Below are 23,223 nucleotides of genomic sequence, written 5' to 3'. Positions count from 1 at the left end.
AAAAACTTTTTTGAATTAACATTTGGAAAAATGTTAATTTAATATCACTCAACCATAAGAATTGTTTTTAATGAATCCAAAACCACAAAATTCTACGAAATTAAATTCTTAACACATGGCCTTATCCAAGAAATAAACACATTATTAAGACAACATTTACTATAATTTCCCCTGCAGTAAATAATCTCCAAACATGGCTATCAACAATTTCTCCCTCCCTATAAGAACACACTACTCTTCTTATCAAGAAATCATCTATTAACTACCCTATGACCCAGTAATTGCACTACTAGGCATTTATCCAAGGGACACAGGTGTGCTGTTTCGAAGGGACACATGCACCCCATGTTTATAGCAGCACTATCAATAATAGCCAAAGTATGAAAAGAGCCCAAATGTCCATCGATGGATGAATGGATAAAGAAGATGTGGTATATATATACAATGGAGTATTACTCGGCAATCAAAAAGAATGAAATCTTGCCATTTGCAGCTACGTGGATGGAACTGGAGAGTATTATGCTAAGTGAAATTAGTCAGAGAAAGACAAAAATCATTATGACTTCACTCATATCAGGACTTTAAGAGACAAAACAGATGAACATAAGGGAAGGGAAACAAAAATAATATAAAAACAGGGAGGGGGACAAAACAGAAGAGACTCATAAATATGGAGAACAAACTGAGGGTTACCGGAGGGGATGTGGGAGGGGGGATGGGCTAAATGGGTAAGGGGCACTAAGGAATCTACTCCTGAAATCATAGTTGCACTATATGCTAATCTGGATGTAAATTTTAAAAAATAAAAAATAAAACAAGTTAAAAAAAAAAAAAGAAAGAAATCATCTATTTCCCTTCCTCTAGAATGCTGGCTAGCTATCCATCTTGGTTGACCAAAAAAATAGACCAATTGCGATACTGTGTCAGTTTTAAGTCTATTATTTAAGAGGCCTGACAGCTTTCCTTCCTTCTTTTGCTCTGAGCCACCACATAGAAGTCCAGGCCATCTTGCTGGAAAGACCCTTTGAGGGCTGACGATATACATTTCAGCCAACAGTGAGCATCAAGTCCCCAGACCTGTAGGGGAAGTCTTGAGCCTTCTAACTCTGGTGATAGTGGACTATGAGCACAAAAATGGCCCTAGCTGACAAAACAGGAAGCAAAACTGTCTGGTCAATCCACAGAATCCCGAGAAATAACAAGTCATTGTTTTAAGGCACTAAGCTTTGGAGTCATCTTTTACACACCAAAGCTAACTGATAAATACCCCTATATAGTCTCTAAAGAGAATAGGACTCTGAATAATAGATCCTTGCAAAAATTATTACCATAGCAGTTTCTCAGCAAGAACAATCACAAATTTCTATTTCTGCTAAATACTAAAAAACAAAACAAAAAACAAAAACCTCAACAATCCACAACTGCCTTGCTACCGAAAGCTACTTGGTTAAGAGAAATATTTTTAATATTTTAAAATATTGTTAAGAGTGGGAAGATAAAAGTAGTTTATTTCAAGTGATCCACTTTCCTCCAGATCTGACATCCTTATATACTGTCCAGAGTCCTTTACAACACCAAACAATAATTAATCTTGGTAGGTATAAATATTCATCTAAAGCCTTCAATGAGGTAAATAATAAGCTAGCCATCTTAGCTAAATATAGAATATAGCTGTTTTTAAATGTTATATATTGATCTAGAAGAAAACTATTAACTATTTTTAGAATATTATAAGTGTCCAATACTCTTATCTGCTACATAAAAATGATTAGATCTATTGTACTCTATGACTTTTGAAGTACCTGTTCCTTTAGAGTTACAACTCCTAGAAATATGAATTTTGGTCTAATAATTATAGCATGTGTTTAGAAAGATATATAGGAAGAACCAAAGTATCTCAAATTTCCAGGCAAAGTGACAGATTCCACATGTAACTTTTACTCTCTCCAAAATCCTATTAAAACGAGAGTCAACAGATTTTTTTCTAATTTTAATTCCAGTGTAGTTAACATAGTGTTATATTTGTTTCAGGTGTACAATATAGTGATTCAACAATTCCATACATTACTCAGTGCTCATCAACGTAAGTGTATTCTTAATCCCCTTCACCTGTTTCACTTACCCACCTACCCATCTCCTCTCTGGTAACTTACCATCTGTTTGTTCTCTATATTTAAGGAGTCAACAGATTTTTTTTTTCTTAAGGCTTAAACCCAGGAGCACAAAAGAATGGTGGACGGAACAAAAGCAATAAAATTTTGGGAAGATAAAAAACAAGAACAACGAGTGTTAGTGACTTAGCAGTCCCAAGAAGGTAAATCCTAATTTATGGGAAAAAGTCAAGGAATCAAATTTATAAAGGCTCACAAGTTGATGGTACAAGCAACTCCTGGAAGCAGCGTTACAAACAGCACTGTTTTCAAATCTGTTTAAGGAGATGAAGATACAATTAGCAGTATCTAGAGAGTGGGGGACAGTATATAGGACAAGGGATATGTTTTATTCAACAAATAAGTGTACAAAAAGGAAGACAACTATATATTAACAAAGACTTAGAAGACATCAACCAAATGCAATTAGTTGAATTTGTTTTAATTAAAAAAAATCAAATGTAAAAGATACTTAAAATCTCATCTGAAAGAGAAAAATTTTAAACCTGACATTTGATATCACAATATTGTTCATATTCTACATGTAACAACTACAGAAGTGCCTGGGTGGCTCAGTCAGTGGAGCATGCCACTCTTGATGTGGGGGTTGTGAATCTGAACCCCATGATTACTTAAAATATCTTTTTTTAATTTTTAAAAATATTTACTTATTTTTGAGAGAGAGAGAGAAAATGCACGCAGTGGGTGTACAGAGACAGAGGATACAAAGTGGGCTCTGCACTGAGAGCAGAGAGCACGATGTGGGGCTTGAACTCACGAACTGTGAGATCATGACATGAGCCAAGTCAGATGCTTAACTGAGTCACCCAGGAGCCCCAAGAGGTTACTTACTTACTTATTTATTTTGAGGGGGGGGAGGGAGGGAGAAGAGGCAGAGAAAGAGGGGGAGAGGGGGAGGGAGGGAGAAGGGGGAGGGGGAGGGAGAGACAGAGACAGAGAGAGAAAGGGAGAGAGAGGGGGGGGAGAGAGAGCGAGGGGGGGGAGAGAGAGAGAGAGGGGGGGGGAGAGGGGGGGGAGAGAGAGAGAGAGAGGGGGGGGGAGAGAAAAAGAGAGAGGGAGAGAGAGGGAGAGAGAGAGAGATCCAAGTAGGCTGCACACTGTCAGCACAGAGCCCAACACAGGATCGAACTGACGAACTATGAGATCATTACCTCAGCTGAAACCAAGAGCCAGATGCTCAACCAACTGAGAGACCCAGGTGCCCCAAAGTAAAATCTTAATAATAATAATAATAATAATAATAATAATAATAATAATAAAAGATGTGATAACTGTACCATGCACATGATTTTTAAAGAATTCTTGTCTCAGGGTTTTTCAAACTGGGCAATACTGACATTTTGGGCTGGATAATTCTTTGCTGTTGGGAGCTATCCTATGCATTGCAGAATGTTTAGCAACTCCCTAGCATCTACCTACTAGATACCAGTAGCACCTACTACTAGCCTCCCAGTTGTGACAAACAAAAATGTCTACAAACAATGCCCAATGTCACTTAGTGGGCAAAATCGCCCAGAGCTGAAAACCACTGTCTTATCTCTTAGTAATATATTCTGAATTACTGACAAATAAAATGATGTGATATTTGGGATTGGCTTCTAAATAATCCACTGAGGGTGGAAGGGGTAATTAAGAAATAACACAAAATGACTGATGGGGTCATGGTGGGGTACTTGGAAATTTACCCCAAGGTGATGGGGTACTTGGAAATTTATTACAGAATGTTCAATGTTTGTGTATATTTGAAAACTGCACTGGTTTATTAGACATCTGTTTAGTGCTTTTCTCTGTAATGTGTTATACTCATATTGAGGGAAATTTTATTTTATTTTTATGTTTTTAATGTTTATTTTTGAGAGAGAGAGAGAGAGAGAGAGAGAGAGAGAGAGAGACAGAGGCAGAGCATAAGTGGGGGAGAGGCAGAGAGAGAGGGAGAATGTAAAGCAGACTCTAGGCTCCAAGCTGTCAGCACAGAGCCCAACACGGAGCTCGAACTCACCAACTGTGAGATCATGACCTAAACCGAAGTCTGACACTTAACCGACTGAGCCACCCAGACACCCCACATAATGAGGGAAATTTTAAAAGAAAAAGTTAATTAGAAAGTTTTGTATCTCATTAGTTGGATGTCACAAAGGTTGGAAATCAATGTGGCAATATCTTACAAGGAAAGGCTCACAATCTATGACCAAACAACTCTACTAACTATAAAGAGAAACCCTCACCTACGTGTACCAAGAAACACGTATGGGAATGTTGATGCTTCAGTGTCCCTAGCAATACAAGACTTGGAAAAAATGTCTATTACAGGGTAATAAATTTTAAAAACTACATTGTTGGTATTTGTTGAAAATGCTTGTCATTTAAAATGTATACTTTTCCAAAAAAAAAAAAAAAAGTATACTTTTCCATCACTTCTTAGGGCCTTTTGGCTAAGATCAAGTGTAAAATGTATACTTTTCCAGGAGTGCCTGGGTGGCTCAGTAGGTTAAGTGGGTAGCTTGGTCAGTTAAGTGTCCAACTCTTGATCTCGGCTCATGACTCAGGGTTCTTGGGATTGAGCCCCATGTCAGGCTCTGCACTCACAGTATGAACACTGTTTGGGATTCTCTCTCTCTGCCCCTCTCCCCACTGCTTACACTCTCTCTCTCAAAATAAATAAAGTTTAAAAATAACTTTAAAACTTAAAACTAATAAAACTATGTCTAGATCACTTCTTTGACTCTGGACTCCTTCAGTGAATGCCTCCCCACTCAAGCCACAAGTCAGAGGTTTATTTTCTGGAAAGGATAAAACAGAAGGTCTTAAGACTGACACAGTCAAAGGCATGGAAGATGTACAGAAAACAGGAAGATTAAGTGAACATTTACATACAAACTTTGTTCCTGGTGATTCTGAGAAAACTGGAAGCCAGGCCTGTACTGTCTAGGCGGGAGATTACAAGATCCTCAGAAAAACGTGCCCAGTACAAAACAAGGAGCTTTACAATTCACTGATATAAATGGTTCATCTAGAGAAATAGCCTAGCCAGCAAACTGTAAACTGAATTCCACAGTTGCTAAACTTCATCCCTGTATGCTTAGACCTTTTCATCAGTTTTCTAGTACCCCACTCTTAATATAAATAACTGACAATAAAGAAATCAGCCATCTGAGGATTCATCTTCAACATCAACTTTAGATAAAGACGAAGGGGTGCCTGGGTGGTTCAGTCAGTTGAGCGTCCGACTTCAACTTGGGTCATGATCTCAGTTCAAGGGTTCGAATCCCTCATCAGGCTCTTCGCTGGCAACACAAAGACTGCTTGGGATCCTCTCTCTCTGCCCCTCCCCCACTCACACTGTCTCAGTCTTTCTCAAAACAAATAAACTTAAAAAAAAAAAAAGGGACTAGAGGCAACAATATCCCATCCATCAGGAAGGCTATTATTATTACAATTTTTTAAATGTTTATTTCTTTTTGAGAGAGAGACAGCGTGAGGAGGGTGAGGTGCAGGGCAGGGGAGGGTGGGGGGCGGAGGATCCAAAGCCAGGTCTGCACAGACAGTTGAGAACCCAAGAGCCCAATAAAGGTCTCAAACTGGAGAACTGTGAGATCATGACCTGAACCAAAGTCAGGCACTCAACAGACTGAGCCACCCAGGAGCCCCTCAGAAAGGCTATTACCAGAACCCAAACAAAAAAACAAAAACAGAAAGTAGCAACTTTTGGTCAAGATAAGCTAGAACCCTTGTGAGTGGGAGTGTAAAATGGTACAGTCACTGTGGAAAACAGTATGGCAGTTCCTCCAACAATTAAAAATAGAATTACCATAATTACACATGACCTAACAATTCCAGTTCTAGGTATAAACCTTAAATAACTGAAAGCACAGTCTTGAAGAGTTATCTGTATACCCATGTTCATGGCAGCATTACTCAGAATAGTTAAAACAACCCAAGAATCCATCACCAGATGAATAAATAGGCAAAATGTGGTATATATGTACAATGAAGCATTATTTGGCCTTGAAAAGGAAGGATATTCTGACAACATGGATGAACTTTAAGAACATTAAGCTAAAGTGAAAGAAGTAAGTCACACAAAGATAAATACTGTAGGATTCCAATTATATAAGAAACCTAGTTGGGGCGCCTGGGTGGCTCAGTCGGTTAAGCGTCCAACTTTGGCTCAGGTCATGATCTCACGGTTTTTGAGTTCGAGCCCCTCGTCGGGCTCTGTGCTGACAGCTCAGAGCCTGGAGCCTGCTTACAATTCTGTGTCTCCCTCTCTCTCCCCCTCCCTTGCTCATGCTGTCTCTCAAAAATAAATAAAACGTTAAAAAAAAAAAAAGAAACCTAGTCAAAAATAAGAGAGACAAAAAAGTAGAATGATGGTTGCCAGGGGCTGGGGAGACAGAGGATGGGGTGTTATTGTTTAATAGCAACAGAGTTTCAGTTGTGAAAAGTGAGAAGACTTCTAGAAATGGATGGTGGTAATGGTTGTACAACAATATGAATGTACTTAATACCACGGAAACGTCTATGTTAAAATAGCTTAGATGAAAGGTTTTATGTATATGTAATTAAAAGAAAAAAATTAAAAAAAAACAGATCAAAGATCTAAATGTAAGAGCTAAAACTATAAAACCCTTAAAAAGAAACATAAATGTACATCTTTGTATCCTTGGATTGAGCAACACTTTCTTAGATATGACACCAAAAGCACAAAACTCTGCAAATCACTTATCTGATAATGGTTTAGTATACAGAATATACAAAGACTTCTTAAAGCTCAACAATAAAGAACCCAACTTAAAAATGGGCAAAGGAGGGGCAAATGGGTGGCTCAGTCGATTAAGCATCTGACTTCAGCTCAGGTCATGATCTTGCAGTTCATGAGTTCGAGCCCCGCATACGGCTCTGTGCTGACAGCTTGGAGCCTGGAGCCTGCTTTGGATTCTGTGTCTCCCTCTCTCTCTGCCCCTCCCCTGTTTGCTCTCTGTCTCTCTCAAAAATAAACAAACATTAAAAAAATATTTATTGGGGCGCCTGGGTGGCTCAGTCGGTTAAGCGTCCGACTTCAGCTCAGGTCACGATCTCACAGTCCGTGAGTCCGTGAGTTCGAGCCCCGCGTCGGGCTCTGGGCTGATGGCTCAGAGCCTGGAGCCTACTTCCAATTCTGTGTCTCCCTCTCTCTCTGCCACTCCCCCGTTCATGCTCTGTCTCTCTCTGTCTCAAAAATAAATAAACGTTAAAAAAAATATATATATATTTATTAATAAAAATGGGCAAAGGAAAAAACAAACAACGAACTTCCTTTAACAACAACAACAACAACAGGGGCACCTGTGGCTTAGTCTGTTAAGCATCCAACTTCAGCTCAGGTCATGATCTCTAGGTTTGTGGGTCTGAGTCGTGTCAGGCTCTGTGCTGACAGGTCACAGCCTGGAGCCTGCTTCAGATTCTGTGTCTCCCTCTTTCTCTGCCCCTCCCCCAGTTGTGCTCTGTCTCTCTCAAAAATAAACATTAAAAAAATAAGTAAATAAAAATGGGCAAAGGATACACCTTTCTCCAAAGAGGATGTATATATATGGCCAATAAGCACATGAAGAGATGCTCAATGTCATTCAGTAATTAAGAGAAATGTAAATTATAACCACAATCATATATCTCTTGACACCTACTAGGAAAGCTATCATCAAAATAATAAAGTAACAAGTGTTGATGACCATATGTAGAAACTAGAACATGCATACATTGCTGGTGGGAATGTAAAATAGTGCAGCCTGTTTACAAACAGTCTGGCGATTCCTCAAAAAATAAACATCCAATTACCACATGACCCAGCAATTCCACTCCTAGGTATATATCCAACAGGAATGAAAATTAATGTTCACAGAAAAACTGCAAAGTATTTGAAAAATACTGTTCAAGCAACATTATTCTTAACAGGTTAAAAAAAAATGGAAACAATCCAAATGCCCATCATCTGGTAAATGGAAAAAGAAAATGTTAGCTACCCATACAACAGAATATTATTCAGTCACAAAAAGGAATTCTAAGTACTGATATGTACTGTAACTTGCATATAGCTTGAAAACACTGTTAAACAAAATGAGCCAGACACAAAAGGTCACATGTTGTATGATTCCATTTATATAAAATGTCCAGAATAGGCAAATCCATATAGGTAGAAGGTGTGTGGAGGGAACAGGCAGAGAGCAGTCTAGGAAGTCCAACATACGGTAATAGTTAAGAAAAAAGGGAGAACAGAGAAAAATGAAGTTAATGAATCCATGAATAAAATGATTCAATAAAATTTTTCAAAACTTGAGGACATGTGGATAAAGAAAATGGGGATAAAGAAGATGGAGTTATTACTCAGCCACCAAAACGAATGAAACCTTACCATTTGCAATGACGTGGAGATAGAATGTATTATGCTAAGTGAAATAAGTCAGTCCGAGAAAGAAAAATACCATATGATTTCACTCATACATGGAATTTAAGAAACAAAACATGAAAATATGGGAGGGGAGTAAAAAAAGAAAGAGAAGGAAACAAACCATAAGAGACTCTTGAGAACAGAGAACAAACTGAGGGCTAATGAAGGGAGAGGAATGGGGGATGGACATTAAGGAAAGCACTTGTTGGGGCACCTTGGTGTTTCAGAGGGTTAAGGGTTTGACTTCGGCTCAGGCCATGATCTCCCGGTTCGTGAGTGTGAGCCCACCATGGGGCTCTCTGCTGTCAGGGCAGAGACCACTTCAGAGCCTCTGTCTCCCTCCCTCTCTCTGCCCCTCCTCCCCCACACTTCCTCTCTCAAAAATAAACAAACATTAAAAAAAAAGGGAGAGGGAGGGCGTTTGTTAGGATGAGCACTGGGTTTGTATGTAAGTGATGAACCACTGAATTCTGAAACTAATGCTGCACTGTATGTTAACTAGAGCTTAAATATAATTTGGAAAAGAAAACAAAACAAAACAAAACAAACAGGACGTGAATTTCTGGCTCAAAAAGACCAACTGTATGTTGAGCAAAATAAATGAAAATTGACCTACAACACCACTTGTCATGAAATATCACATGTGAGACAAAACCTGGGGGTGCCTGGGTGGCTCAGTCGGTTAAGCGGCCGACTTCGGCTCAGGTCATGATCTCGCAGGCCGTGAGTCTGAGCCCTACATCGGGCTCTGTGCTGACAGCTCAGAGCCTGGAGCCTGTTTCAGATTCTGTGTCTCCCTCTCTCTGACCCTACCCTGTTCATGCTCTGTCTCTCCCTGTCTCAAAAATAAATAAAAAATGTAAAAAAAAAAAAAAAAAAAAAAAAAAAAAAAAAATTAAAAAAAAAGAAAAAAAAGAAAACCTGTAAGCTTCCAGAAAGAAAACTGGTCACATATACAGGATCAAAAAATCAGAACAGTTTTGGACTTAACAGCAATCCTGGAAGCTAAAAGACAATGAATATACTACCACATAAGTAAAAAGAGTGCCACAGTAGTGGCCCTACTTCAGGCTCTAAAATTACAGATCAAGTCAAGTTTACTATCCCGGCTAAGAAACAAATAGCTCCTCTCCAAATGCCAATAAACACTGTTAGCTTCGGGTTGTTCCTTGAAGTCTGAACAATTTTTTAACCTTGTATTATGTTGCATGTGACCTCATTCAATTGAATTTCCACATCAAGTTACAGATTCAACAAAGAGGAACGGAAAGAATATACTGGAAAAAAAAATAACTGCATAAGCATGTTTTGGGATTGCACTGTAAGGTAAACAGACTTTCTTCATTCAAGATTTGTCCCACAGTAATGAAAATAAAGGGTATAAATATTTCTCGTTTTTTTAAAATATTTCTCTTTTCAAAAAGAATTCAAATTTCAGGGGCACTTGGATGGCTCAGTCAGTTAAGCATTTGACTTCACCCCAGGTCATGATCTCACAGTTCATGAGTTTGAGCCCTACATCGGGCTCTGTGCTGACAGTTCAGAGCCTGGAGCCTGCTTCAGGTTCTGTGTCTCCCTCTCTCTCTGCCCCTACCCAGCTCATGTGCACGCACATATTTTCTCTCTCTCTCTCTCTCTCCCTCCCTCTCTCTCAAAGATAAATAAACATTAAACAATTTTTTCAAATTCTTGTTTTAAAGCAATTTAGTCAGTGTTTTAAACACTTGGCAAATGCTTTCAAATCAATCTCATAAAAGATATACTAAATATCATGGTAATTCACAGATTTTAAAAACAGCTCACAAATTATGTATGACATAGTGCCGCTATGTTCAATAATTTCAAAGTGGATTTTACTATTTCTAGTCAACAAAAGTGAAGCGCAATGCTTAAAGATACAAATAATCTGGTCTACTACTAAACTCAGTGAGGATATAGTATTGCTTTAATGCAGTTAAGTCAAGTGGGGGGGGGGGCTCCACAAGCAATTCCCATCACCTACAACAACACACCTTTATGACAACATGAATATTTCTAAATATGCAAAGATGCCAAACTTTAAAAAGAGAAGCTATTGAGGTGCCTGGCTGGCTCAGTCAATGGAGTGTGCTACTCTTGATCTTGGGAGTCATGAGTTTAAGCCCCAACTTGGGCAGAGAGTTTACTTAATAATAAAAACAAACAAACAAACAAACAAACAAAACTAAAAAAAAAGACAAGCTATTGCTAACAAAACTTTAACACTAGAGCTAAATTAGGTAGTTCTGAATGTTAAATTGCATGTAAGTACATAGGTGTTGGTCATATCAGTGTCTAAATCCTTTTGTATTCATAAACTATTTCATAATAAAAGATAAGTTTCAGGACTTTAATTACAGTTGTTTCCAACTATTTCTAAGAAAGGAGACTAGATTATAAGGTTACTAATCAAAATTATCTCAGAATATAACACTAACTTAAAACCATGGTCTTCGTTTACTCCAAGAATGGCTGTAGAAAAGGCCATATTCTCCATAATACGTCGGGCTCTTCCCTTTCCAAACAGGACCTGGCACAATGGCTACCACAAAGAAGGGTGTTAAGAAGAAGGGCTGTTCTCCCACCAATGAGGTAGTGACCAGAGAATATACATTAACATTCAAAAGTGCATCCATGCAGTAAGTTTCAAGAAGTGTGCCCCTTGGCACTCAAAGACTTACAGAAATTTGCCACAAAGGCAATGGAAACTCCAGATGTGTGCACTGACACCTGGCTGAACGAAGCTGTCTGGCCAAAGGAATAAGGAATGTTCCATACCTTACATGTGCAGTTGTCCAGAAAAAGGAGGATGAAGATTCACCAAACAAGCTCTATACACTGGTTACCTAAGTACCTATCACCATTTTCAAAAACTTATAGACAGTTAATGTAGATGAGAACTAAGTGCTGATTATCAAATAAAGGTTTAAAACTGAAGAGAAAGGGAGAGAGGTAAAAGAAAAGAACGAGCCATATTCCATAACTGGAAAAAGTGCTATGTGGTTACAATTACTGGAGTGAATTTCCTGTATCTGCTTTAAGTAATGTTCTATATGACTAGCACTATTACTTTAAACAGTTTTTATCTAAATACGTATGTCAAATAAAAAGTCCTTTATTTTACTTTGTTTTTTAAAAATTCTGAGAAAATCTGTAAGGGGATGTACATGACCCAGTGCAAGATGTCCAAGTCAGGAAAATTAAGGGCAACTCCTGGGGAGGGAAAGCAAGAATGGTATCTATGCAGGTGCACCCAGCGTTGGGAGGTTGATTATACTGGAAAATTGATGAAATGAGTACATTTATTAAGAGTAACAGGTTTCTCACTGTCAGAAAAGAAATGGTTATACTGGAAAGAAGAAGTATAGGGTGAACCCTATGGCATTCGACTGGAATTAGAGGTACCAATGTGAACTCATGTTTTTTTTTTAATATATACAGAGAAAACTAAATATACATGGAAATATGTGTACTGCGTGTGTCCGTGTGTCTGTATATACATATACATATTCCCTAGCTACATCCACTGATTATACTGAAAAAGCTCGGAAGCAGTGAGATTTCAAGAGCAATGAGCATAGCTAGCATCCAAATATTGATTTCTAAATACCATTTTCCAGTAAACAGAACTAGGAAGCTTTGGAAAAATAGATGATTACACAGCTAGAGCAGGGTAAAAAAAAAAAAAAAAAAAAAAGCCAGAGACATATTATGCTGCCAAAACAAACTAAATGCTCAAAGAATGATGAGGGAAAAACAAAACAACTGAGAATTAAAATAAATTATAATAAATTACTATAATCTACCTGAATAAAATAGTTTGAAATCATGAGTCCAAATATAAGTTTAAAAATAAGTAAGTTAATACTTTTGCATGACAGTGTGGTACCCAGGGTCCAAAACAGCTCCCAATGATCCTTGACTCCTAGTAATTAAACCCTTTAGTTCTCTCCCCTACACTACACCAGGTGTGGTCTATGAAACCAACAGACTATCGCAAAGTGATAGCATGTCCATGATGCTTGGGAGATTTGGTTATAAAAGATACTGTAGCTGCTCGCTCTAGCTCTCTCTGGGGGCACTCTAAGGGAAGCCATGTCTTAAGCATACTCAGACAGCCCTATGGAGAGATTTAAGCAGGGAGGAAATTAATCCTTTGGTCCAATAACCCACAAAGAACTGAGTTTTGTCAACAACCATGGGAATGAGCTTAGAAGAGGATTCTCCAGTCTTCAGGGAACTGCAGCTCCAGGCAATAGCTTGGCAGCAACCTCAAAAAAGACCCTGAGCCAGAATCACCTAGCTATAAGCCATTCTCAGATTTCTAATCTTCAGAAACTATGGGATAATAAATGTTTAAGTAGCTAAGACTTGGGGTACTTTCTTCTGTGACAACAAATAAATAACACAAATAAGGTAAGTACATATTCTCAAAATGTCTCCTAATAAAATACTTATTCAATCATAAAGGGAAAAAGAGTTGGCTGTATAGTAAGGAACCGTGGTAGACATTACCTTAATCAAGCAATAGAAGTGAAAATTTGCAGTAATGGGTCAATTTGAAATTGCATACCACCTGATAGGATGCAATGAAAAGAATCCCACCAAAATCACATACCATGTGATAGGGTACAAAGACAGTAACACAGCATTGCTTCTGACATTCCTACCACGTATCCACAACCTAATCTAAAAGTTGGGGTGTGTATGTGTGTGTGTGTGTGTGTGTGTGTGTGTGTGTGTGTTTTAAATAGGCTCAATGCCAAATGTGGGGCTTGAACTCACAACCCTGGGATCAAGAGCCACATGCTCTACCAACTGAGCTAGGAAGGCACTCCATCCATGACCTAAATCTGATCGTACGAGAATAAACCCAAACTGAGAACACTCTGCAAAATAACTGGTCTCTAATGTTTTAGAAGTGTCAAGGTCACGAAGCCAAGAAGAGACTAAGGAATTAAACAAGAGTATACACAGATAATAAAATGCAACGAGTAACTCTGGACTGGATCCTTTTTCTAAACACATTATTGGAACAACTGGCAAAACCTGAATGGGGTCTGAGGATTACATGGCAGTAAGATCTCAATGGAAATTTCCTAATTTTGAAGGCTGTATTAGGATTATGTGGCAGAATGTCCTTGTTTATAAGAAATACACATTAAAGTATTTGGGGGTGATGAGACATGTTAACAACTTATTCTTAAATGGTTAAAGAATAAAATGTTCTAGGTATTGTATTTGCAACTTTCTAACTGTAGCAGTTAAGTCACAATGATTATATTAAAGCCTACCTTTTATGTAGTCTGTTTTTCCTTTCTACTCACCCTCCACAGGTCTGCAGGGTAAGTGACACTACCCTCATTCTATAAACAAGGAAGCTGAGGCTAAAAAAAAAAATCAGCGAAGTAACCTTGCCTAAGGCCACAGAACTAGCACAGGATTCAACAGATATATTATTCCAAAATCCCACTACTTTTTTCACCATATCACTTGCTGTCATTATTCGCTCAATATTGTTGACAAAAACTGAAGGCCTACTATGCATCAGATACTGGAAATATAATGAGTAAGACAAGGACTTTGCCCAGGAAAGCTCAGTCCAGAGGGGAAGAACAATCAATCATGTCTACATACTAAGAAATAGTTCTATAGTGGAACCCTACTGCCTGCATGCCTGGGGCACACAGGCACACAGAAAAGCCATTTCTATTGGGTCTCCAAGGATAAATAAAGAATTCAGGAGGAGGGGGTGGGGTGAGAAGACATTCACTGTATAAGGAAACACACAAAGACTAAAGGAAAATGTTTCTGAAAAGGATCAATTAGAACTGTTTCAATTACAGTAGTATTTCTCACAAAACACTAGTCTGTATTCTAGGAATGAAACATAAAGGTGACGATATTTTTTGCCCTAAATTTTATCTACTTTTAATACATGTTTGTTTTTTTTTATTTTATTATTTTTTTTTAAATTTTTTTTTTCAACGTTTATTTATTTTTGGGACAGAGAGAGACAGAGCATGAACGGGGGAGGGGCAGAGAGAGAGGGAGACACAGAATCGGAAACAGGCTCCAGGCTCTGAGCCATCAGCCCAGAGCCTGACGCGGGGCTCGAACTCCCAGACCGCGAGATCGTGACCTGGCTGAAGTCGGACGCTTAACCAACTGCGCCACCCAGGCGCCCCTTAATACATGTTTTTAAGAATATTACATATTTCTGCAGGTTTAAAGCCATAATTTGCCTGAAGAAACAAGAACACAAAACAAATGATGTCCATCTGTGTTGTGATACACAAACAGCACTTACTCAAGGATATTATAGTCTATCTGACTCCACTATCTACCACTATCTAATTTCTTGTCGTAATTCAATATATATTTGAGATTTAATCAAAGCATACTGTTTATTAAGTATTTCTACAATACTAACCCATTCCCCATAGAGTTACAACTAGCATATGGAAGTTTTAAATAAAAAACAAAGTCCTTTGATTCTTAAGCCCCAGAAGTCAAATTATTTTGAAATAAACGAGAGCAAAGCATAAATTTCTTTTTGTTTTTTAATTAGACAACCTGTCTATTTCTACTCATGAGACAATTAACAATGTTGATAGTTGCCTAACTGCAAGAATGATGCCAAATACACACTTTGCATTCTTTTGCTAGAGTGTACCTGTTAGAAACAAATTTTTGTATTGTACTATAATGAAAACAAGATACAGAACACATTTAATGCAGCCCTTGATGAAGATCTCTTTTATTAGGTAAGAAAAATACCATTTTAGGGTGCCTGGGTAGCTCAGCCGGTTAAGCATCTAAGTCTTGGTTTCTGCTCAGGTCATGATCTCACGGTTCTTGAGAGCAAGCCCAGCATCAGGTTCTGCACTGGCAGCAAGGAACCTGCTTGGGATTCTCCCTCTCCTTCTTTCTGCCCCTGCTCTCTTTCTCTCACAAAATGAGTAAACTTAAAAAAAAAAAAAATGTTTATAGTTTGTAACTTTATAAGAAACAATGAATAATGTTTCCTCTTAATATATTTTGTTTTTAAATAATTTACCTCACTGTGATACATGTATTTTAATTGATTTACCCGGGACCATTTGTGAGGTCAATCTTAACCCAAGTGTGCAATGTTTCATGAACTCTTATTTGTATCCATCAATAATATTAGTTTGAAAAGCATTCCAATAAAGTTGGGAGACACTAGATATGAGGAAGGAAGAGACAGCAGTTTATCAGAAGCTAAGGAAAATGAGTGACAACAACGTTAACTGTTATAAAAATTAAATAAAAACTGAGGAGGGTGTCCACTGAATTTGGCAATTAAGCAATGACCAGTGACCTTACTAAGCAATCTCAGATAGTGAATAGACTATTCTTTTAAGAATTTTGGCACTGAAATGCCAGAGATGAGAGGGAAAAAGAAGAGGAAAGAATTACTGTAGTGGGGAGGGGAGTTAAAAAGTTTTTTGTTGTCGTTTATTTTTGTTTAGGAAGCTTGAATGCTGAGGGGACTCGAGAAGAGAAGAGAAGAGAAGAGAAGAGAAGAGAAGAGAAGAGAAGAGAAGAGAAGAGAAGAGAAGAGAAAACTAGGAGAGTAAATTACTAGAGAGCAAGGACCTGGCAGAAAGAATACGAAAGCAAAAGTTAGATTGTCAAAGGGAAAAGTATAGCTTCTCCAGACACAAGAAGGAAGAAGAGTGATGACCAAGGTCAATTTGGAGCAATGGCTGGCTAAAGTCAAGATTACATGAATCTGAATCCTGGCTTTTCTTACCATAACCACAGAATCATAGACAAGTTTGTTTACTTTTCCAAGTGTCTATTTTCCCATCTAACCTGGGGAGAACAGAATTCTCACAGGGGTGTTCAGAAGATTCAGTAATTATGAAACTGCATGAGTACTCTAAAGATGGTAGCTACAGGGTTTTATTTTGTTTTCAAAAGCCTCAAAGGAAATCTGAAGGAATTCACATATTTCTATTTTCTCTGTAGAATAGGTAATTGGGTCACCAACTAACATTAAAACAGTGTTGAAGGACATGAGACAGTGATTCTTAATCTTTTAGAGAATGAAAACCCATTTAACTCTGATGAAAGGTTGAAAGGTATATGGAGAACAGAATATCCGAACTTTGTGTTGTTTTAAGGGAGTTCATACACATCTCTTCAATAATAAAAAGAGATGCTAAGGCAAAGATCTGGTTCCAAGGCACAGTTTGAATACCCAACTGTTTGAACAAAAGAAAAAGACTGCATCCTTTGGATTTACATACCTAACAGATCCATAAGGGTACATAGTCTGCCAGAAAAGACACTGGACATACCCAAGAAACCCAGGTTCTTGATTCAGCTCTAGAAGTCACACGGCCTTTTCAGAGAGTAGCTCTGAGATGTGCTGCAGTTCTAACATTTTATGATTCTATTACGTGAAACGTCACCTGACTCTGGAGACAGATCAAATGGTACTTTATTTTCCTATGTCATAGTTAAATATGATTTTGAAGGTTAGCTTGGGAACCTAACCACCAAAACTTTATTTCTACAGAAATAAAAAAGTGTGCTCCTGCATTTCTGGGATGAGGCTGCAGAGGTTCCTGGCAGCATCAGGCATGAGTCAGGTATTCCTATCCTGGGAACCGCCTAGGATATTTTAGCAGCCCTCTCTCTGGACTAAAATATCTAGAATTGGACTTTGTCAAAACTTCCTCTTTGTCAGTCAGCAGTACAGTAATACACACTGAGAGTGTCTAAAGCAACCAAAATTAAGTTATCCTTCAAGGATGGCTGTTTAAATTACATTTAAATAGCAACCTGGAAGAGCCAAAGAAAATTTCTCAATCCAATGAAACTTTGTAAAGAAAGAATCATTTCCTAATGAAAAACTAAAAAAACTAAAACTAAATAAAGAAAGAATCTCTGCAGATTTCAAGAAACTTATTTTTTGGAGTAAGAAGGTGTATCTGCTTTCTAAGATAGATCTAATTCAAACAGCTATCTTCAGTGAACCATTTATTAAGGTTACCAGTACTCCACAGAACAGTTTGATAATTTGTTTTGCCATTTTGACAAGAATTCATTTTACCCTTACCTCTGATAATACTGTGGTATCACAATTAAATTGTGATACCTTTTGTAATCTTCCAATCTCAAAACATTTTCAAAGTGTGTAGTCTATACAAAGATGATTCACAACATGAAACAGAGCAGAATGAGGTTAAGAGTAAGATACAAACAAACTTCTACTGTAGGAATCAATGCATGTACTAAATTGGCTTTCCCTATGACCTCACACATAACCATATAAAAACCTCAGCAAAGAAGTTAATTAACAGTACACACACACACACACACACACACACACACACACACACACCTACTTAATCCTGCCCATCTACATAAAGCATAAAATTTTGAAACTTTAAAAAAGATAGCAACTATGGTTTAAATGATTCAATCCTTACACTCCTGAATGCTTACTGAACCTCAATCTTTTAATGTTAATTCATAAATTAAACTGGAGCCTACCAAACCTGTCAGAAGTATGTTTTGGTTTTAATTTGAATTGGTTGCCAAAATCTAGATTTGTGGCTTCCCTTTTAAAGGGGGGGTGGGGGGGGTGGGGAGGAAGACCTGGCAACAGTGGGCCCACAGATCTTGGTAACAGCAACATTTGGAGAGAGCAGGGTAGCAGCTGCCCTCTTCTGATAGCATATGTAATTTCTAGTTCCTCTCAATTTTTTGCTCACTTTGGTTACCTGGTTGGCCTAGAACTATCAGAGTTTGAAATCTTTATTTTACTGAGGTTCCCCCCCACTTCCAGGAGTGATGTCTCTTGAGAGGTTTTAGAAGAAACTAGCTCTAAAAATCTTTATTATACAAACAGAATAAATCAAGTAATAATCCTGGCATTAAAGCCATGTATACCAAATGTTAACTATAAATATCAGGATAACAGTAAAATGTACAAAGCACTATTACTGTTAAGAAAATAGTTTATAGTATCCTAACTTTGGTCTGTCTTCAACTCCTCAAAGAATCAAGACATTGTCTTTTATCCTTCCCCAGAATAAAGAAATTAGCCCTGTATTTCAATATTATAGCACTCTAAGAGCACCCAAAAGTCTCCTGCATCTGTGTAACAAAAGAAGAAAAACAGGAAGTAAAAAAGGTCTGTGAGCAGCCAAAGAGACCACACAGTTCACAGAACACATGAAGCCCTCGTCACTCAGAGCCTACTGGATCTTATTTTAGACATAATTTTAATAAGCTCCGTGATCTGGTTTCCCAGCCCACAACAGATGAGATGCAGCCAACTGGAAAAGGGCTGGGGGTGGTGCTGCTAGAAGCAGACACTCAAAGCATCAAAATCAAAGCTAAACACCTATAAAGTCAGCAGCAAACCTCAAAACACAGTAGGCTAGGACCATTTGGTGTGGATACAACAAGCCCAGAGGGTCCCGATCCTTGCAAAGAACTATACTGGATGTTGATGATGACCCTTTTTGGTATACTCTATTAAAGCAAAGGTCAAGAGACCTGAAAGTGTGTATCAAAATAAAGTCTATGAAGTCTATCAAAAGCTTTTGCCATAAACACACGGCATTTAAAGAACTGTCAATCTCACAGAACACTATTTCCTTCTGTCAAAGAAAGAAGATATTGAACTCCTAAAGATGCTACATGTCAAATGTATTTGCTTTCAGCAAAATTTTATTAGAACCTAGATGAAGTTCATGATATCTAAAGTCAACAGAGTATTAACATAGAACTTTTTTTTTTTTTTTTAAGAAAATGATAACTGGGAAGGTTTAAGACCAAGATTAATTACATAAGCCAACTAAGTTTTTTCTGTATTCCACTGTAGATACATTACTAGGGTCAAGAAGAAGATATGAAAACTGGTCTTATCCATACCCAGGTTAAGTCTGGACTCAACTTAAAACTGACATTACACAGGGGCACCTGGGTGGCTCAGTCAGTTAAGTGGTTGACTTCGGCTCAGGTCATGATGTCACAGTTTGAGGATTCGAGCCCCGTATTGGGGCTGTCAGCAAGGAGCCTGCCTGGGATTCCCTCTCTTTGCCCCTCTGCATGCACGCGTGCTCTCTCTCTCTCTCTCAAAATAAATAAACTTTAAAAAATTGGTATTACAAAAAAAAATTGAAAAAGAAAATTTCTATTTGTTTTCACAATTTTATTGACTAGTATACCAAAAACAAATTTTGTATTTCAAATCCCTGTCCGTCTCAGAAGTTAAGCATACTCTGGAAAGGGCTCTAGGTTATAAACCAGGAGGGTAAAAGGCTAATTGTGAGTTTTAAAAATTCAAAGTATCATTGCCTAAGCTTAATTTTCCTTATTAAAATTTTTATAAGAAGATATTTTAAAGAAACTCTAAAGAATACGTAGTAACTCAAAAACAAAAACAAAAACAAAAAACAAAAACAAAAAAACCCCACATTACTGGGGCAAGTATATTAAAAGATTAAAATACATGTTTTGAATGTTACTTTTTTTTCCTGAAAAATGTTAACGCATATCAATTAACATAGACACTAAAGGATATATTTCTTGATCTGTAAGTTATCACACATACTTCTCTTCAGGTTTTAAAATAACAGCACGGGGCTGGGGTGGGGATTAAAAAAATTTTATACAGTTACAATCTCAAATTGGTACTTCCCAATTAGACTGTAGAAGAACTCAGCAACTCCTAAATGCCTTAAAAATACATACATATTTTTATGTGGATGACCATCCCTCCGCGCGCTTCAGCCCCTTAAAAAGTTCTTTAAGAAATTTCCCCTTAGGTTTCAAGCTCCTTTTAACACATAAGCGGCTTCATTTCAATACAAGGTTTACTCTGTCTAAAGTCTGCCTTTTTCATGTGTTAGAAGTCAAGTAAATCCAAACAAGTTGGTAAGGCTCTAACCTAATTTACAGTAAGCACTGGGATTAATTTCACATTAAAGGTTTTTGACATGAATGAAATGAAGACCAAGTGCAAACAGGTATTTTAATTGTCCAACAGCCTGCATTTTCACTGAGTTTAGGGTAAGGTGAATATTGCTTCTCTTTCCCTTGCATCTCCATCCCATTCCTCCGATGGATAACCAATCTACTTGTAAGTGGCTAGCGGTTTAATAGAGCCTCTTCAAGTAACCAAGTGAAACACCAACAAAAATCAGAAGTACAATCGTACTTCACCGCTTCTAAGAAAAAACAACAACATGATAGGGGCACCAGGAGGTTACAATATTGGAGGGACCCTAAATTTTAAGCCAAGCCCATACTCTAGAAACTGTATAAGGAATACCTCCATACCAGTAACTAAATAACCTTTCATCGTAAAGGGCAAAGACATCCTTTCAAATGGAAAAATCTAGCAAAATTCCTTCCAAATTAAAAGAGTCTCCTTGAACATATTACCTAATTTAAGCGTTAAAATCCATTTTATGAAGACACTGTACAAGGAAACTTTAATTTCTCCAGTGGTTTTCAACGTGCAAGTTTCTAGCTCTACCCTTGCAAATTTAACAGCTTTTCTCTTAGATCCATTCCTGTAAAACTGAAGTGTAGTTTCTTACATTTGGCAACCTCAAAGAACAAAACGCTTCTCTACTTCCCTCCTCCATCAAGAGTCATGTTTTTGTTTTGTTTCTCCTTCTGAACTTCCTACTCTTAAGTTTCTGGACAAGTAGAGTGGACCGAAGTGTATGGCCACCAAGAAGTAAGTGAACTCAAGAAATACTTGTAGATCGGACAAAAAGGCTTCCTCTGTCTGCCTGGGACATGGGCTCCAAGCTCAGGCGGGTCGGTGGAAGAAGCCATAGCAGGTGGGCGGGTGTGGGCGGGAGGTGGGAGAACACAGGCAGTGATGGGGCGAGGAGCCCTTTCGACCTCTGTCAAAGGGGCAGCTCAACGCCCCAGCCCCAGCTCCCCCTCCCGGCATGGCCGGACAATGGCCCTCTAGCGCAGCAGTCCCAAGCCGGGCAGAGGCCCTGGGACTCCATACCACGCGGGGCCTAGAAAGGAGGCCAGGGAGGAACGCAGAGCGGGCCAGCGCACCTCCGGCCTAAGCTCGGACCGCGAGCCGGGCCTCTACCGGCGCCATCACTGGGAACAGGGTGGGAAGGGCGCCCGGCAGGACCATCGCCGGCAGCCGGGTCCGAAGAGGCCGCGAGCCAGGCGGAGGCGACGGCGGGAAGTGCAGGCCGCAGCCTGCTCAGCTGGTCCGCCCAGCGGCCGGAACCCTCAGCCGACCTCCGGCCGCTTACCTTGTGGATTCTCTTCAGAGCCATCGTGGGAGGCGGGTGGCGGTGGCCCCCGGGGCGGGGACGGGGACAGGGGAGGGACGGGGAAGGGGCGAGGGGGCGCGAGGCCGCCTCGGTGATCGCGGCTCGGCTGGAGAAGATGGGCAGCTCGGGAGCGCTAGTTCGGCAGGATGGACTGAGGGCCGCGGCCCACTCGGCTCCTGAGCCTGCCGCAGCGGTCACCGCATCACCCGGCGGCGGCCCCTTTATGCGCTGCCGCCCGAGCCGCCGCCGCTACCGCCGCCGCCGCCGCCGTAGCTGCCTCTTCCACCTAATCTCAGCGCCGCCTCCTCAGCCGCCGCGGATCCCTCCGCCGGGGAGCAAGAGCCCTGGCCTCGGGCTCGGCCGGCGCCGCTCGATCGGACAACCAGAGGGACTGCCTGCTGCAGGTGGACGGACGGACGCGCGGGCGGACGGGCGGGCGGCGCCGCCGGGGTGGGGCCGCCGGAGCGCGGGGTGGGCCCAGGCCGAGGGGCAGGTCGGGAGGCGCGGGGATTGGCGGGCTATGGGAAGGAGGGCCGGACCGCGCCGGCGGCGGAGGGATACGGGCCGCCCCTGTGAGTGTCTTACGCGCCGTCTCCTTCGCCGCCACGGCCGCCGAGAGGATGACGTCGCGAAGCGCAGGGAGGAAATCTCGCGAGATTCTTGGCGCGGGTGGTACCTCCTTGCGCGCCGCAACCCTTGAGTCCCTTGCCTCGGGTACCCTCATGTGTGGCGTCGAACATCCATAAACGTTTAAAAGCGAATGTTTTCCAGGTCACTTGATCAGCGCCATAGCATAGACTGACCTGGGAGGAGGTACTTAGGCCCATTGCAATGTTCTCGAAGGAGGAAGGGACTTGTCCAAGGTCACACAGCTTTATAGAGGCAAAGCTGTGATTTCCGTGAAGTGCAGGGTCTTGTCAGAGCGCTTTCTAGAAGCCTTGTAACATCCAGGGCACCTGCTGGGAATGTGTTTCTTTGAGCATTACTCGGGCAGCTGTGAGATGGCCTTCATGACCAGGCCCCCAAGAGGATGACAACTTGAATGTCCATTAGCCACAGACGTGTCACTTGTAGGAGAGGTACCCACACCTTGTTCTGCTTGGTGAATTGTTACAGACAAGCACTGCACCAGTTACCTCAGGAAAAACAAACAACCAAAAAACGTGCAGTGTGTGCTCCAGTAGTTAAAACCAACCTTGTGGTTCAGATCACCATCAGGAGCAAGCCTAGAAAATCTATTCTGGAGTTGCTTTTTAGGAGGTAGAGACAAAAGCTAATTCACTGAGGAACTACTCTTGTGTTGAGT

General features: G+C 39.9%; 1 protein-coding gene across 3 annotated transcripts in view; it reads right to left on the bottom strand.

Moving 5' to 3' along the window:
• UBE2D2 (ubiquitin conjugating enzyme E2 D2) overlaps nt 1-22,759 on the bottom strand; it is a 56,877-nt gene extending 34,118 nt beyond the window's left edge. The window contains exon 1 of one of the 3 annotated variants that reach the window (XM_045059811.1): nt 22,721-22,759. In XM_045059811.1, coding sequence (XP_044915746.1) covers nt 22,721-22,744 — 24 coding nt within the window. In that variant the 5' untranslated portion in view covers nt 22,745-22,759. Of the gene's footprint in view, nt 1-2,367; nt 2,417-21,896; nt 22,019-22,720 lie in introns of those variants that run through there. The other 2 variants (XM_023255744.2, XM_023255748.2) reach the window with 2 other exon arrangements.
• Nucleotides 22,760-23,223: the final 464 nt, after the last annotated feature.

This window comes from Felis catus, chromosome A1, assembly GCF_018350175.1.
Source record: "Felis catus isolate Fca126 chromosome A1, F.catus_Fca126_mat1.0, whole genome shotgun sequence".
NCBI lineage: Eukaryota > Metazoa > Chordata > Mammalia > Carnivora > Felidae > Felis > Felis catus.
This window is presented reverse-complemented; position numbering and strand designations above follow the sequence as displayed.